Raw genomic sequence first — 18075 nt, 5'->3', positions numbered from 1 at the left:
CTTTGCGGCAGCGTCCCCTCCTTTTAGGGAGGGGAAGGAACCGTAGCCTCTATGGTTCGGAATGTTGTGGCGCCGCCGCCAAGAATTACAGTACAGTAAATACAGAATGGGAACGGCCCTTTGTGTCGCTTTACGGCAGTGTCGTAAACCCAGCCTCTATGCTGTAATAGGCATATTTACTAAAAACTTAGGAAGCAACCTTATACGTACCAAGTCAGAGAATTAGTCTATCTAGCTCAGTATTGTCTGCACCAGGAGTGGCCAGCCATTTTGGGCCTGGAGGCCACATTCCGTTAAGAGGGCCACATTCCATTCAGGCATAGCTGTCAACTTTTCCCTTTTCTTACGAGGAATCCTATTCGGAATAAGGGAATTTCCCTTTAAAAAAGGGAAACGTTGACAGCTATGCATTCAGGGCGGAACCAAAAGCAAAAGTGGGAGAAGCATATGCAAATTTTGCATTTGTACAATAGGCTAGTTTCTACACACTTGCCTTTTTGATTATTATTATTAATCGCATTTATAGCCCACCTTTTTCTCCAAGGTCAAGTTAACATACATAGTTGTCCACCCCATTTTAGTCCTCACAACAACCCTGCGAGGTAGGTCAGGCTGAGGGGCAGTGACTGGCCCCCAAGGTCACTCAGCCAGCTTATGGCCAAGTAGTGGATTTGAACCCTGGTCTCTCCCAGGTTCTATCCTGCCCCTCTTAACTGTTACACAAGGGTTCTGAAATCCTCTATCCAGCCAGGCAAATGATTCCGTGTCACATTTCAAGGACTCATTCCAGCCAGGCAAAAGGACTCAAGGGTGCAAAGCACAACCCAAAGACTGCCAGAATCAGAGAACAAGCAGGACCAAAGAGCAAGACCACAAATGTTACTTATATGGAGCATCTGGTAACGCCGCTGCCCATCCAAAAAGACTCCCAGAGTGGCTTACTACAGTCCGTTGAAAACCACACAGCCCCCGTCAGACAGGCTTACAATATAAAACAAGAAGAGCACAAGAAAAAAGGGGATAGAATAATAGGGTGGAAATCAAACTTGGCCCCCAGAAGTGCCTGGGGGACATGGTCTTTTGGCAGAGCTGATGGCATGACCTCTGCCTCCCATTGCTCCAGCACTAGAGCTCCCTTAGGCCTTGCTGCTCAAGCAGAATCCTAGGTGGCAGGTGTTAAGTTGTGGGCGAACATGTCAGACGACACAGCGATTCTTTAAACAGCTCTTCTTTATTCAGATGCCAGAACAGAAGCTCAGTCAGCCTGCTTATATAGAGCTCCAGAACAATGCAACTGTTGCCATTTTCTAAAACTATCCAATCACTGAACGTCACTTTTTGAACCTTCATTTGCATAATTATCTACAGTATCCTCCTGCTGGCCCAGGGTGAGAACTTCAGTACATAACACCCCTCCCCACCGAGATAAGGCATTACAGTGGTGCCTCGCAAGACGAAATTAATTCGTTCCGCAAGTTTTTTCGTCTTGCGAGTTTTTCGTCTTGCGAAGCACAGTTTCCCATAGGAATGCATTGAAAATCAATCAATGCGTTCCTAAGGAAACCGCCTTCAGTCCAGGTCCGGGGACAGTCTGTCCCCCGACCTCTTCTGAAGGCTGGGGAGGGGGACAAGGGCTTTTCTTCCCACCCCCAGCATTTTAAAAAACCCCGGGACAGCAGAGGACTTCTCCGCTGTTCCGGGGTTTTTTAAAATGCTGGCGGGCGGCAGCGCTGCCGTCCGGGAAAGCGGAGAAAGCGCTGCGTTTCTCCGCTCTCCCGGGAAGGCAGGCAGCGCTGCGTTTCTCCGCTCTCCCGGGAAGGCAGGCAGGGGGGAGGAAAGTCTTTGCTCCCCTCTGCCTGCCTTCCCAGGAGAGCGGAGAAACGCAGCGCTCTCCTTCTTCTGAAGGCCGGTGGGGGGGCGAAAGTCTTTGCTCCCCCCCGCCGCCTGCCTTCAAAAGCCGTTCGGGAAAGCGGAGAAAGCGCTGCGTTTCTCCGCTCTCCCAGGAAGGCAGGCAACGCTGCGTTTCTCCGCTCTCCCGGGAAGGCAGGCAGAGGGGAGCAAAGACTTTGCTCCCCCCTGCCTGCCTTCCCGGGAGAGCGGAGAAACGCAGCGCTCTCCTTCTTCTGAAGGCCGGTGGGGGGCGAAAGTCTTTGCTCCCCCCCGCCGCCTGCCTTCAAACGCCGTCCGGGAAAGCGGGAAGCGCTTCCCTGCTATCCCGGACCGCTTTTAAAATGCTGGCGGTGGGGAGCAAAGCCTTTCGGCCCCCGCCGGCCTTCCTGGACCTCTTCTGAAGGCCGGAGGGGGGGGAAAGGCTTTGCTCCCCACCGCCAGCATTTAAAAGAGGTCCCCGGAGATTTCCCTATGGGCTTTCTTCTTGCGAAGCAAGCCCATAGGGAAATTCGTCTTGCGAAGCGCCTCAAAAAACGGAAAACCCTTTCGTCTAGCGGGTTTTTCGTCTTGCGAGGCATTCGTCTTGCAGGGCACCACTGTAGTTACAATCGTAATGGTTTCCTTATATACAGCACTACACGTAATGGTTCAATTAGGCACAAAAGCATATCGGTTACATTTCACATACTTAGACCAACAGTGATACATGTCCAACAGCATAGTCCTTTAAATAAGTTGGGCACTTGGAAACTCTGTCAGACCGCCGGGGACTGGTAGCCAAGTCCGAGGGGCCACACAATTCTTGCTGAGGCTGTGGTGCGACCCTAGGTGGCGTTGAAACCAAATCCCCTGGATCTGCTGCTGTGGGTGGAGCCTCCGCAAGTGGAGAGGTCTGAGCCTGTGGTAAGTCTGGCAGACCCTCTGAAGTGGCTTGGTTCGGCTCCAAGCTGGCAGTTTGTGAGGGAGGTGTAGGTGGAGCCTCACCATCTGTAAGTGTCTCTTCCGGAGCCATGAGCGCAGTTGGGGGCACCACGGTAGTGTCCAAGTCCCCAACCCTGCGCCTAAGCTGGTCTGTGTGCCGGCGCCACAAGCGTCTGTCTTCGAGGGCCACCTGGTACGAGCGAGGTCCAGTGACTCCCACTACTTGTCCAGTTGTTCGTCCACCTTAGCCTTGAGAGCAAAGGGAACCCGGCGTGGCTTTAGCTTGATGGGGGCGACTTGTGGATCAAGGCTAAAGGAGATGGGCGTACCTGTATATTGCCCCAAAGTGCCATCAAAAACCTCGGCAAAGTCTTTGACCAGACCCTCAGTCTCTGCGTTAGAGATACAGTTGATGCCGGTGACTTCCAGACCAAGGGCATCAAACCAGTCTAGCCCTAGGAGGTTTGGCCGCTGACCTTCAACCACCACCAGTCGGAGCAGGCCCGAAAAATCCTTGAAGGCGATCCAGAACCGGCCAACGCCTACCACGGGAATGTCGTTTCCCTGGTAGTCTCTCAGGTGTACGCGGTGAGAGTCGAGTTGCCTTTTGGACACTCTGTGTACCAGTCTTTTGACGGTGCTCCAAGACACGATGGACAGGGCAGACCCGGTGTCGATCTCCATGTCACATGGAGCTCCTTCAATGAGCACCATGACGTTCAGCTTGCGTTGCGTAGGCGAGTCAGTTTGGCCAATCGTTGTTCCAGACGGGGAGCAGCAGTTGGTGAGAGCGAAACAGCTTTCCTTGGCAGACTGGAGTGAAGACTTGGACTTACGAGTTGGTGAAGGGGGGGGGTCAGATGGAGCCGATCGGCAGACCTTAGCAATGTGGCCCCTTCTGGAACACGTCCGACAGATGGCGTCTCTGAATCAACACTTGGCACGGGAATGGTTGCCTCCACAGCCGGCGCATTCCGGTTGGCCCTTGGACTTCTGTTGGAACTTCCTGCGCTCCCGCCTTGTCTGGTGCACAACATCGTCTTCACTGGAGGATGCCTTATCACTGCTGGCCTCTTCATGATGCACTGGAACTGGCTTCCTAGCAAGACACGGGCTGCTGGCCTTGCGGATCTCCTGGGCGGAGCGTTCAGCAGCTTCCGAGACCACAGCCTCCTCAATGGCTTTTTGCAGCGTGAGGTCTGGCTTGGCGAGGAGACGCCGTTGCAGATGGATGTCCTGGACCCCGCAGACGATTCGATCCATCAGGGCATCGTCTAAGTCTTGGAACTCGCAGTGCATTGCAGCCTGTCGCAGGGCAGTGGTGTAGTTGTTGATTGACTCCCCCTCTGCCTGGTTCCGGTGGTAAAATGCATGGCGGGCAGCAAACTTGGACGGCTTTGGTGCATAGTGGTTGTGGAGCTTCTCTTGGATCGTGTCCCACAGTGTTGCCTGGACTGCTTCAGGCGCAACCAATGCTCGTGCCATCTCAAACACCTCAGGCCCACAGAGGCTGAGGAATAGGCCCCGCTTCTGCTCCTTTGATACTTCTGTCAGCTCGTTGGCTTGGAGGTAGCAGTCGAACCGAGCGAGGTAGGAGTCCCATGATTCAGAGGCTGGCGCAAACGGCGGTAGAGGCACAAGTGAAGCCATGATTCCGATGCCGGCGAAAAGGGCGATGGATGGAACATCGTGCTCTAGCCAGAACAGTCAGCTCTGAATTGGTTCTGTTCAGTGATTTCGCTCAGTGATTCAGCTCAGTGATTCAGCTCTGCTCAGAGGGTGGCTGCATCTGGCTGTGCTCTGATGTCCATTGATCCCACCTTTGTCGCCAGTGTTAAGTTGTGGTCGAACATGTCAGACGACACAGCAATTCTTTAAACAGCTCTTCTTTATTCAGATGCCAGAACAGAACTAGGCTGAGGAGCTCAGTCAGCCTGCTTATATAGAGCTCCAGAACAATGCAACTGTTGCCATTTTCTAAAACTATCCAATCACTGAACGTCACTTTTCGATCCTTCATTTGCATACAAAACTATCCAATCACTGAACGTCACTTTTCGAACCTTCATTTGCATAACTATCTACAGTATCCCCCTGCTGGCCCAGGGTGAGAACTTCAGTACATAACAGCAGGAGAACCCTTTTTATCCCCCTCCCAGCCCAGGAGGAGCCAATGGCCAGCATGGGAGAGCCAGCCAGCGGGGAAGGTTCTTTCCTGAGAAGTTGTAGTGACACTGCTGGCCATGTGGGGCAGTGGTCCAGCAGCTCCCGACGCTTTACTGAGAAGCTGCAATGATGCACCTCACCACTTGGGGCACTGCTCAGCCGTTCCCGAAACTTGTTTTATTTATCCATTCCTAACATTTTTTCTCCTCACATTTTCTAAGCTCAGTAACTGCCTGACCCAAGGGATGGGGTGGGTGTTACAGGGCAAGTTTGCCAAAGCTGATCAAAGCTATTGGACATAGAAGGGGCCCTAAGAGTCATCTAGTCCATCCCCCTGCTATGCAGGACTTTTGGCACACAGTCCCCATCCAGTTTGAAACCAAGCCAGACCCTGCTTAAGCTTTGCAAATGTGCTAGCAATTTGGCCACCAGGTCAATCTAACTGGGTTATAAACATGACTTTACTTAAATTGTTAAAGGATAAAGAGTTTTGATCCATGTTTTTAAAAGCATTATATGTGGCTATATCATAAGCATAAATGTATCTAATAAACATTACCTTGCTAGGTTACCAAATACAGAAGCCCTACTGCTTCTTCTTATCAGAGATACAAACTTATTAAAACCATGTATTTTTAATTATGACTGTGGAGATGGGATTAAGGAGGAATGCTGTTTCTGGCCAGAGAGACTCAGGATTTTGTATGTGTGTGTGTGAACTTGAATCACTTTATCATTTGTTAATTTTATATGGGCAATTAGTTCTGTGATAGGAATTTTATGGTCTTAAATATATGGTAATGTTCATAAGTGTACCAACCAAGCACGTACATAGATCAGCCCTTTTTCCCTTATGGGGTATCCAAGAGCCCATTTAGAGTCCTTACGTGGGTTCCTATTGGTAGAAGAAAATAACAGAGGCCAACCAGAGAATATTGAGAAGCAAAGCAGCTAGTAAGCCTGATCTTTATTAAAGCTGTTGCAACAGGGTGCTCCCCTCACACGCAGGAGGACAGAGGACGCCCCAGAACAAAGGTGTGCCTGCCCTTATACTGTATAGACATTTTAAATTCCCTGCCCTGGAGCTCAAGACCACCCCTCCATACATCATACCTACATCACAGAAGGGGTGTAACCCAGGACCACCCCCCACAAACATCATACCTACATCACAGAAAAGGTGGTCTACAACAGAAATTTGAATGTTGTTCATTTTTTTCTGTCTGCCAGTATTAAGTTGTGGGTGGAGACAGCAGTCGACACAGAGATTTCTCCAAGTGGTTCTTTATAGTAAGCTGGAACTGAACTGAACTGAACTGAACTGAACAGCTCAGCCGGCCTACTTTTATAGGCAGCCGTCTGTCAACATTGTAACAACAATACCCCAAAGTTTTCTGCCTAAATTAATTTATGTGGACCTGAGTGAAAACTATACCCCTGGTGGCCAGGGTGGGAACATCAATACATAACACCCATACATAACATGCCTTCTCTGATTGCCTTTCCTGGTAGTCTGCCCATTCCTTTGAGATGGTGATTTCCCAATTCCTGAGGCAAAGGGAAGGTTCCCTCACACCCTCCCTCCTCGCAGAGAAAAAATTCGTCAGTTTGGGAGTCAAAATGGTTTCAGGACGGTCTTCCTGTGCTGCTCCAGAAATGTGGTCCACATATCTATGTATGTGCTTGGTTGGTACATTTATGAACATTTATTATATATATAAGACCTTAATTTTTTTATTACAAGGCTGCCCTAGAGGGATTTCAGAGCGGAATCCTTTGCTTCTTGGCTGCAAAAAAGCAAGTCTGAGAAATAATTAGCATTGCACAGTCAGCATTCTGAAAGAGGCAGGCTTCTTTCCGGTGCCAAAGTTCACTACGCTACAGGAAAACGGGGACATTCCTTCTCTGTTCAACATTTAAAAGCGCTACAATAAATTACTTCACTGTTAAAACATTTAAAAACGCACAAAGGCAGACCACTGTCCCTAGGAACTTGCAGAAGTTGCAAGCTGTGCTCCGTGACGCCATGGCCACTCGTCTGTTTGAGGACAGGTCTCACGCTGCTATTTATAAAAAATACAGGTTTTCTCCGCAGGAGAACCTACAGGGCGTGATCTTCTCGTACCTGGAAGAAAAGGTAAGAACATAATAGTGTGTGTCAGTCTGAACTTATACCAGTTGGCATAATTTTATATAAAAGGAGAGCTGCGTTATGAACTTTCTTGACTCTGATACTAGTCTTTATCCTGAAGATGTCCTGGAAGGCTTCCTGGCCTTCTTAATACTTTTTGGAAAAATTAGCATGGTCAATGACTCCTCTTGCGTCAGCTGATAGACGGGGAGGCTGAGCAACCTAAAACAAGGCCCTGCTATTCTACAGTGTTGCTTTGCTGCCCAAAGTAAATATTCTGTCTCTTTCATTTCTTGTAAACAACCAATCATTGTTCATTTTCTGTGAAAACGTCTAGCAGGCATAAGGCTAAGGGTAAACATATATTCATAACAAACTTTAGAACTCTAGCAAAAGGTCTTAGACCTCTTGGTACTGTGCCTAGGTAGTAACAAGGGGGTGGCAGTGATATAAGAAGAAAATGGAGTTGGCTCTTACAGGCCAACTCCCCATCAAATGGACCCAGTATCCCTGAAGTCCATTACGGGTCAGAGAAGAACAAGTGAAGGCAGGAACCAACTAAATGAAGCAGTTTTCTCTTGAGACACAGTTACTATCACCCACTGTGCAAGGAGGCGAGAGGGAACCCAGAACAAAGGTCCCTTGGGGGCTACCCAGCTACCCAGCTACCCAGCTGGTTCCTCCTGCCATTTTTCTGCGTCTAAGCAGCCCATGACATTTTGGGTTAATTAACAGCTGGTTTCACTGTATTCAAGTGAAAACTGCTCATGTCTCGGACCTAGATGGGTACGGCCTTGGGTAAGTCAGGAGTGGGAAAGCCGTGTCCCTCACGATGCTGTTTCTTTGACTACAACTCCCATCCATGCTAACTATTGGCCATGCTGGCTGCGGAGGACGGGGGGCTGTACACTCCCAACAACATTGGGGTGGGTGGGTGCAGGATCACAGGTTCCCTAAAAGGTAAAGGTAAAGGGACCCCTGACCATTAGGTCCAGTCGCGGCTGACTCTGGGGTTGCGGCGCTCATCTTGATTTATTGGTCGAGGGAGCTGGTGTACAACGTCCGGGTCATGTGGCCAGCATGACTAAGCAGCTACTCGCGAACCAGAGCAGCGCACGGAAATGCCGTTTACCTTCCCGCCATTGCGGTACCTATTTATCTACTTGCACTTTGAGGTGCTAGCCTTGCTGACAATGACCTGGCGATGCATTTCTGAGATGTGTCGCTATATTTTCTCAGAGAGTGAGCCCCGGGCAGCTGGCAGTCGACGTAGGTTGTGGCTCGGGCCAAAGCACTTGGATGCTGGCAAAACATTTTGAGAAGGTGGTCGGGGCAGACATCAGTGAAGCTCAGATCGAGGAGGCCAGGAGAGCTCCACAACCGCCCAATGTCTCTTATCTGTAAGTAGGAGCTGACCTCGCACGTGTATGGCCGAGAGAAAGCGGGCAGGAAGACGTTTTTCTCTCTCTCATCACACTAGAGCTCTTGAAGCTGAATGTTGGAAGATTCAGGACCGACAAAAAAAACACACAGCTTCATGCAGCGCATGTTTAAACTATGGAACTCCCTTCCACATGAGACAGGGACGGCCACCAACTTGGATGGCTTTAAACGAAGACTAGAGAAATTAAGGAAGAGGCCTATCAGTGGCTACTAGCCACCTCTGCTGGACCTACATGGTGGGCAGAGTGAAGGCCAGGGTGGCTGAGAGTTGTGAAGAGAGACCCCTCTCTCACTCCCAGAGCTACCACTCCATACCCGTCAAGTGTCCCTATTTCACTGGGACATTCACAGATTTACAGAAGGGAATGGCGTTCCTAGATCAATCCTTTTTCACAGGGTACTCTGGGAATTGTGAGGGGAATAGGGGTCTCTCCTAACAACTCAGCACCCTCAACAAACTACAGCTCCCAGGATTCTTTGGGGGAAGACATCACTGTTTAATGCGGTATTATCGCAAATGTATTTTTTTAATTTTTTGTGATGTAGGTATGATGTATCTGGGGGGTGGTCTTAGGTTGCACCCCTTCTGTGACGTATGTATGATGTTTCTGGGGGTGGTCTTGATCTACAGGGTGGCAATTTCAAAAGTCTTTATAAGGCCTCACGCGCCATTTTTCTGGGTTCCTCCTCCTCTCCTGCGGGTGAGGGGAGCACCCTGTCGCAACAGATCAATAAAGATCAAGCTTGCTAGCTGCTTTACTTTCTCAAAATTCTCTGGTTGGCCTCTGTTATCTTCTCCTACCAATAGGGAACCTATGTAAGGACTCTATGTGAGCTCTTGGATACCCCATAAGAGAAAAGGGCAATTTTTGTTTACAACACACCCAGGTTTTGTTTGCGGGTTTCCCATTGGGGCATCTGGCTGGCCACTGTGAGAACAGGATGCCTAGCCAGACGGGCCTTGGGCTTGATCCAGGAGGCTTCGAACAATCCCCTTGCCATCTCCTCCCACAGGGTGTGCCCTGCCGAAGACCTCCCTTTCGAAGACGGCTCTGTGGACCTGGTCACGGCGTTTGCGGCCGTCCACTGGTTTGACGGGCCTCGCTTTCTGAGGGAAGTGGACCGAGTTCTCAAGCCGTCAGGCTGTGTGGTCTTCAGCTCCTACAACCGGCATATGCAGTTGTGTTACAAAGATTGTACAGAGAAGTTAACAGAGATCTTCAGAGAGGTCAGTCCATCGCACAGGCCTCGGACCTGAGGTCTGCCCTCAGACCACATATTTCAGGGCCAGCCCTGCCAGTTTTCTATCCCCAAGTGTCTGCGGGGTTGTTGTTGTTTTTAAGTGTCTTTCCTGTAGAAGGACAGAAGAGTCCTTCAGTCTAGGTTAATTGAGCAAACCTAGAAGTCCTGGGTGCGTTTTAATCCCTCCTGCAAAACACTGGCACTATGGAAAAGAATATCATTTCAGGGCCCAGGCAAGGACATGAAGGGGATAAGAAAAATTCATCCCACCCTCTGAAATCTTTGCCATGAGAAGCTCTTATGGTCAGCTTGCTTTACATTTTTTGGAGAAGTTTTAAGACCTTCCTATGCAGAAAGATTTGTGACTGTGTGGCTATTTTCTGTTAGTTTATTGCAGTAATATTTATAAAGCCTGTTTCAACAAAGCACCATGACTTTCAAAACCTCCAAGTGGTTTACAAGGCAGTCTAAAATATTACAGTCAAACCTCGGCAGTCGACCATAATCCGTTCCAAAAGACCATTTGACTTCTGAAACATTCAACAACCGAAAACAAAGTGGAAGCCTCATTACAATAGGGAAACTCAAAACAGAAGCCGGGTAGCATGTTCGGCTTCTGAAAATCATTCAAAAACCAGAGCAGTTACTTCCGGGTTTTCGGTGTTTGGGTGCCAAAACATTCCAAAACGGAGGCATTCAGGAACCGAGGTCTGACTATAATTTGAAATACCAATTTAAAAAATATTAAAAACATGGGCCACAAGGTGGCGCATTGGAAGATGGCCGACAATAACATCTCTCCGACCCACACAAGGTAATTAAGAGGCTGCTATGGGAAGTATACAGCCTTCCCGCCCCCCCCCAGGAGATGGGGGGGACTGCCTTGCCAGCGGTGTCCATAACGCACCCCCGGATTCGAAAGAAGGGGGTGCCGGTCACTTGGCATAAGCCCTCGGCGAGGTCGGCTCTTCCTGATGCTGTCTCCAATTAGCGCGTGCTGGTTCGCTTTAGCTCGAAAATATAATTGGAAACATATAATTGGAAAGAAGCTAAAGCACATACATCAAGCAAAGCTCGGGAGATAAGACTGCTGATTAATGCATCTCTGTGACCTGAGCGACGGATGGGACAAATAAATCAAGTGATGAACCACCATTAAGAGACTGGTATGTTTGGAGTGAAAGAAGGGGGGTGGAGGAAAAAACTTTTCTTTTCTTTGCCTTATGTGAATATTAATAACCCTCCACCCCAGAGAAAGAAGATCATTGCATTTTACTAATCACAAGCAGGAATTCAAGAACTGTGTGGAGTGGATTATAGATTAAAGAGATGACTGGTAAACAACGGAGAACGGAGGAAAATTTTATGACGCAGCTTTAAATGGCGTCTCGCTAAGACAGGCTTGTCTAAGAAAGACGGGGGGAGAAGGATCAGGATCATCGGAATGTGAATGATGATTGGAATGTGATCTTAACCTGACAGAGCCTTCCTGATATACTTGGCAAGCCTGAGAAAATTAAAGGACAGACCAAACATATTTTTTTTATGGAAGTGTGAAATGGCTGTCCCTAAGTGATATGATCTTTGGAGAGTGTAAAACCCACACAGAGGATGTCTGTTTCCAACCCACTTGTGAAGATTATCAGAGATCGCAAAGAAAGGAATATATGATAACAACAAGAAGATGAAGAAAGTAATAAAGAGACTATCTGGATAAAACTGTTTAATTAAAGCAGCAATATAAGTGATGCTTGGACCCCCGTTTGGAGCTTGATGTATGGGTACTCCCAACAAAATTTTAAAATCTGGCTGTATAATTTGGAATTAATGTGATTTGGAAATAATGTGATTTGATTGGCCTGTTAATAAAAATTATTTAAAAAAAAACATTAAAAACGTATTACATAAAATAAATAAAACTGACCATTTCAAACACTTATAGCTACTAAAACCTAGGTAGGCATGCGGGAATGAAAATGTTTTTAGCCAGATATGTCAATGGGCAGGCAGTTCCAAAGTGCTGCCACAATAAAAGATCGATTTCTTGTAAGTGCTGAATGAATGTTACGTGACACTTGTGAAAGGACCAGTTTCGCAGATCCCAGCCATCAAATGGGCACATACTGGGTGACAGTCTTGAAATACGTTATTCTATAGGCTGCCACACCTCACACATTTCCCTCAATGCTTTTAGTCTTTCCATATAGGGAGTATCTGCATGTTGACCATTTTTCTACGCCGGATTTCTGCACCTTTAACAGCTCAGCATCCTTTTTTACGCAGCATGCTTTGAACAGTGAGATTTTTGCAAGCATAAAAGAAATGACTGTGGATTCCCACCCACCCCCTTTCTCTCTCTTTCTCTCTCTTTTCCAGATCCAAGACCAGCTTCTCACCTTTAAAAATGCAAAAATCAAATCACTTGAGAATGATTACCAAGAAATCTTTGATTCTTTGCCCTTTCAGGAGAAGAAGAGGTGAGTGGATCAGGCCCTTTTGTACAATGCGGTGCATTGACCCAGCCATGCCAATCTTTTCAATCTCCTGCTAAAAACATTTCTGTTCCACCAAGCTTATGCAAACTATTAAGAATGCATCCACAGTTGTTAAATGATACCTGTTTTTAACTTTTTTTTTGTTACCAACTTACTGAATTTGTAACTTGTATGGTTTTGTTGCTGTAAATGGCTTTGATATATTTTTATGACACAGCAACATCAAATGTTTTTGTAACTAAACAAATGCAAATTGGGAAGTCCGGAACAATGCTGTCAAAGTCACTAAGTTGAACAGCCACACTCTCCTGAGCAAACATACATATGATTGACACCCCTTCTGTAGTCAAAAGATTTCCGTACTCTGTATTCTGTATTCCGTATTCTGTAGTCAAAAGATTTCCATACTCTCAACTCAGCCCCGAACATCTCCTAAAGCTTTCTGCTTCTTAAGGTTGTACTATGAATCAGCAGCTTTCTGCTGGCTAAAAGATTGGCTGCTTCTCGAAGACACTGATGTATTAGATTTGGAAGGTTTTAATAATGCTTTTGGTTGGCATGCATATTTATGGTATGACAAGGTTAAGATTAATAAGACTTTCAAGAACCATATTGTCAGGAAAGCAGTGTTTAATGTCTGGACAAAATACAAAGACCTACTGGAAAATAAAACTCCAAGGTGGCTTTCACCATTGAAAGCTAAGGCCCGGAAAAGACTCAATATGGAGGCCAAATGGCCGAAGTATTGGGAAATATTAGAAAAAGATGGAGATAACTGGAAATTGCAGAGTCAGGAGAAAATGAAAGACAAAGTGCGAGATTGGTTACACTACGCTCAGATTAAAGAAGTTTTTAAACTTGACAAAAAGTTAGGATTCCAGGTGGAAAAATCGAAGCTAGAAACGGAACTGTTAGAGCCTAAGACTAAGGTACTCTCAAGAATGTATAACTTGCTGTTAAAATGGAATACACAAGATGAAACGGTTAAATCGGCTATGATAAAGTGGGCACAGGATATTGGACATAACATCATGTTTGAGGACTGGGAGAGGTTGTGGACTAGTGGGCTGAATTTCACTGCATGTAACGCTTTGAAAGAAAATGTTATGAAAATGATATATAGATGGTATATGACCCCAGTCAAACTTGCAAAAATATACCACTTGTCTGATAATAAATGTTGGAAGTGTAAAGAAAATGAAGGAACATTCTTTCACCTCTGGTGGACTTGCCCTAGAGTGAAGGCTTTCTGGGAAATGATATATAATGAGCTGAAAAAGGTATTCAAGTATACCTTTCCTAAGAAACCAGAGGCCTTCCTTCTGGGTATTGTCGGCCAGAAGGTGTTAAAGAAGGATCGAACATTTTTTATGTATGCAACAACAGCAGCAAGGATACTCGTCGCTAAGCACTGGAAAACTCAAGATTTACCCACACTGGAAGAATGGCAGACGCAACTGATAGACTATATGGAACTGGCTGAGATGACTGGCAGAATCCGAGACCTGGGAGAAGAGACGGTGGAAGAAGATTGGAAGAAATTCAAGATTTATTTACAAAAATATTGTAAATTGTATGAATGTTAAGAAGGATGCTAGAGTAAAAATAATTTTGGCACCATTAAGCTAGATGAAGAGAAATATGAAGATAAGTTAAATTTAAGAAAAGATAAAGTTTTGGAAATTCTAGGTTATACTTAAATTTTTAAGATCTGAATAAAGGATATTTAAACTAGAGATATAACATTGGAAAATTAGATAATAAGAATAGAAACAAGGGGATAAATTTGCTGGATAAAAATTTATAGTCAGGAATGCAGGAGCGGGAAATGTGAGGGAGTCCAAGAGGTTAAGAAAATTATGTTAAGAGATGTGTTATATTGTATTGTCTTTTTGGTATTGTAATTAAAATAAAAACTGTTAATAAATATTATAAAATAAAAATAAAAATAAAGCTTTCTGCTTCTTTCCAGGATGACGGATATTTTCGATAAAATTCCCATGAGCGTTGCTGACGTAATAGGATATATTCAGTCACTCTCGCCATACCAACATTATCTGGAAGCCCAGCCTGAGGAGGCGAAATCACTTCTCCAAAACACAGAGCGAAGGTGACACAATCTGTTCGCTGGATTAAATGTGGAAGGGCCAAGAAACCATGGTGAAGTCCACTAGGAGAGTTGTGTTGAAGTCTTTAGCCTGTGATGTTGCATGCAGTAGAATTTACGGGTAACTGTTCTCAGTACGAGATGCCAGCAAAGCAGAAGGGCTTGGATTTCCATATTTTTTCCTGCAATGAAAATTCAGCTCCAATATGCACGTTGTAATTTTTAATTCAAAAAATTCCCATGTAGAATAACAAAATTGTAGAGCTGGAATGGACCCCCCCTCCCCCAATTAGCCCAGGGATGGAAGAAGAGATAACCACGACCAGAAAAGAATGGCAAACCAAGTTGGTGACAAAATTAACTGGGAAGCTCAGAAATCAAGAAGACAAGAACCTTGGATTAGTATTGATATGCAATTGTAAATATCATTAGGACCCATGGAAGGGACGGGTGGGGAAAGTCAGGAGATTCAGAGTAATCTCAATATTTGGGTTTTTTTGTTACGTGTTTATACTTTTTAAAAATCAAATTAAATATTATTTTTAAAAGGAAGGGACCCCTAAGGGCCATCTAGTCCAACCCCCTGCAATGCTGGAATCTCCACTAATGCATGAGAGTGGCAAAGTCAGGAGTGTTGCCAGATGCCAGCTATTCATTTAATCTGTGCATAAGCCATGCTTCAAACCTTATGCCGGCTTTATGTCATCAGTCCCATTTCCCCACAGCCGCCATTTGCCGCATTTTATTGTACCAGTTTGTCGAAGAGGCAGCCTCCCAAATTCTTCTAAGTATCTCGCCATTATGCGCCTGGCTGCCGTCAAAAGACAACTTGTTTGAACCGTGAAAAGATGGAGCGGGGCTAGCTCTGGACATTTCGAGGTGTTTCGTCCAGTAATTCATTTCAATGAATCCCGGAACTGAACCCTGGTTTCTGCTCTCTTGCTTTCCTTCCCCTAGGTTTCTGGAGACGATGGGCGTTTCTTCTCGGGACACCCAGCTGGAGTTGCGCACAAAGCACATTTGCATCTTGGGCTGCAAGAGCTCCTGAGAGGAATGTCAGTCTAAATGCACAGGGCAGGGCGCATGCGTAGGAAAGCCGGATTTGGACCCCAGCTCTATCAGTCGTGAAGACAGCAGGTTGTGATTCCAGGGTTCCATTGATTTCAAGGAGAGTGGGAGCTAGATGCTATCCAAGGGCCAGGAGCCTTCTGGAGCAACCACTTCCTTGCAGCAGTGACTGGTCTGTCTCCTTGGACCTTGTTCCAAAAGCTCTCTGCAACCGATCCGTTTAGCTCACTGATAAGAGCTGGCAAGCTGTTGGGTGAGGAGGAAGAGAAAAGGTTGTCAGGGAGACTTCCCATGCCACTCACATGCTGAAGCAGAAAAGAGAGCTGGGTGTTAGAATGGTGTTAGAACTCAGTCCTGAGTTCAAATCCCCATTCATCTATTGAAGGTCACTGGGTGGCTTCCTCTGAAACTAGAGGTCGGTGTCATCTTTTACCTGCTCCTCGCATGTAGAATCATGTGCATTGAAGTTTATCGTGTTAAGAATCTTTTCATTTGGTATCATAATAAAACAGAACTGAGTTGAATAGTGAATTCATTGTTTTTGTTTGTTGTTTGTTTATGGCTGATATAACTCACATAAAATGAAATCAGCTTAAAACCATGGCCATAAGACAATTAAAAAAAATAAAAATCCACAATGAATCTTGAATTTCTCTTGCTGCTTTTATTTGTCCACGTTATCTGCTCTCTATTTGGAAAATGCAACCTCTCTACTGCTTCTGTTATGCTTCATAAACTTGATCGTGTTTTGTTGTGTTTGTCATTTTGATCTTGCATTCGTACGAAACCATAAAAATCCAATCCAGCTTTAAACCTAAATGCCAAACGCCCAATGCAAGAATATACATGACACTATGAATGGCGTTGCTATGTGTTTACTCATAGTAATCTCTGTTCCTGTGCTCTCAAAGTCAGCTTAGTAGTACTTGTCTCTTTCCCAGGCTTACTCGGTGACTGTAAACCCCGCCCTGAGTTAGCCCTCTATTGCTTTGTTCACGCAGTAAGATTTAGAAACCTACCTCCTCCCCCCCCCACAGTGCCTCCCGTTGCACCAGCACTAGAGCTCCCTTAGGCCTTGCTGCTCAAGCAGAATCCTAGGTGGCAGGAGAACCCTTTTTATCCCCCTCCCAGCCCAGGAGGAGCCAATGGCCACCATGGGAGAGCCAGCCAGCCAGCGGGGAAGGTTCTTTCCTGAGAAGCTGTAGTGACACTGCTGGCCACGTGGGGCAGTGGTCCGCCAGCTCCCGACGCTTTACTGAGAAGCTGCAATGATGTGCCTCACCGCTTGGGGCACTGCTCAGCCGTTCCCGAATCTTGTTTTATTTGACCATTTCTAACATTTTTCTCCTCACATTTTCTAACTTCAGTAACGGACTGACCCATGGGGTGGGGTGGGTGTTACAGGGCAAGTTTGCCAAAGCTGATCAAAGCTATTGGTCATAGAAGGGGCCCTAAGAGTCATCTAGTCCACCCCTCTGCTATGCAGGACTTTTGGCACACAGTTCGCCATCCAGTTTGAAACCATGCCAGACCCTGCTTAAGCTTTGCAAATGTGCTAGCAATTTGACCACCAGGTCAATCTAACTGGGTTATAAACATGACTTTCCTTAAATTGTTAAAGGATAAAGAGTTTTGATCTATGTTTTTAAAAGCATTGTTGTTGTTGTTGTTGTTTAGTCATTTAGTCGTGTCCGACTCTTCGCGACCCCATGGACCAGAGCACACCAGGCACTCCTGTCTTCCACTCCCTCCCACAGTTTGGTCAAACTCATGTTTGTAGCTTTGATAACACTGTCCAACCATCTCGTCCTCCGTCGTCCCCTTCTCCCTGTGCCCTCAATCTTTCCCAACATCAGGGTCTTTTCCAGGGAGTCTTCTCTTCTCATGAGGTGGCCAAAGGATTGGAGCCTCAGCTTCAGGATCTGTCCTTCCAGTGAGCACTCAGGGCTGATTTCCTTCAGAATAGATAGGTTTGATCTTCTTGCAGTCCATGAGACTCAAGAGTCTCCTCCAGCACCATAATTCAAAAGCATCAATTCTTCGGTGATCAGCCTTCTTTACGGTCCAGCTCTCACTTCCATACATCTACTGGGAAAACCATAGCTTTAACTATATGGACCTTTGTTGGCAAGGTAGTGTCTCTGCTTTTTAGGATGCTGTCTAGTTAAAAGCATTATATGTGGCTATATCACAAGCATAAATGTATCTATTAAACATTATCTTGCTAGGTAACCAAATACAGAAGTTGGCCCTACTGCTTCTTCTTATCAGGGATACAAACTAATTAAAACCATGTATTTTTAATTATGACAGTGGAGATGGGATAAAGGAGGAATGCTGTTTCTGGACAGAGAGACTCAGTATTTTGTGTGTGTGTGTGTGTGTGTGTGTGTGTGAACTTGAATCACTTTATCATTTCTTAATTTTATAAGGGCAATTAGTTCCCACAGTAAATTATTGCTTTGACCTAAAATCTAATAAAACCATTAAAGCTATTGCAACAGGGTGCTCCCCTCACATGCAGGAGGACGGAGGACGACCCAGAACAAAGGTGTGCCTGCCCTTATACTACATAGACATTTTAAATTCCCTGCCCTGGAGCTCAAGACCAC

General features: G+C 46.1%; 1 protein-coding gene and 1 long non-coding RNA gene across 2 annotated transcripts; both read left to right on the top strand.

The window, feature by feature from the left end:
- The first annotated feature begins 1054 nt into the window (after window positions 1-1054).
- Window positions 1055-17833, top strand: LOC309331459. Its single transcript, XR_014151861.1, has 3 exons — window positions 1055-1173; window positions 4945-5544; window positions 17692-17833. It is a non-coding gene; the product is annotated as an uncharacterized lncRNA (long non-coding RNA).
- LOC309331408 (putative methyltransferase) lies at window positions 6591-15994 on the top strand. The gene is made up of 6 exons (XM_081843630.1): window positions 6591-7114; window positions 8348-8508; window positions 9566-9779; window positions 12170-12270; window positions 14261-14398; window positions 15353-15994. The coding sequence occupies exons 1-6, from the start codon at window positions 7004-7006 to the stop codon at window positions 15441-15443; spliced, it is 816 nt and encodes a 271-aa protein (XP_081699756.1). The 5' UTR covers window positions 6591-7003; the 3' UTR covers window positions 15444-15994.
- Window positions 17834-18075: the final 242 nt, after the last annotated feature.

This window comes from Podarcis erhardii (assembly GCF_964252035.2).
Source record: "Podarcis erhardii genome assembly, chromosome: 16".
Classification (NCBI taxonomy): domain Eukaryota; kingdom Metazoa; phylum Chordata; class Lepidosauria; order Squamata; family Lacertidae; genus Podarcis; species Podarcis erhardii.
Note: the sequence above shows the minus strand (reverse complement) of the source record. Positions and strands in the feature narration are given on the sequence as shown.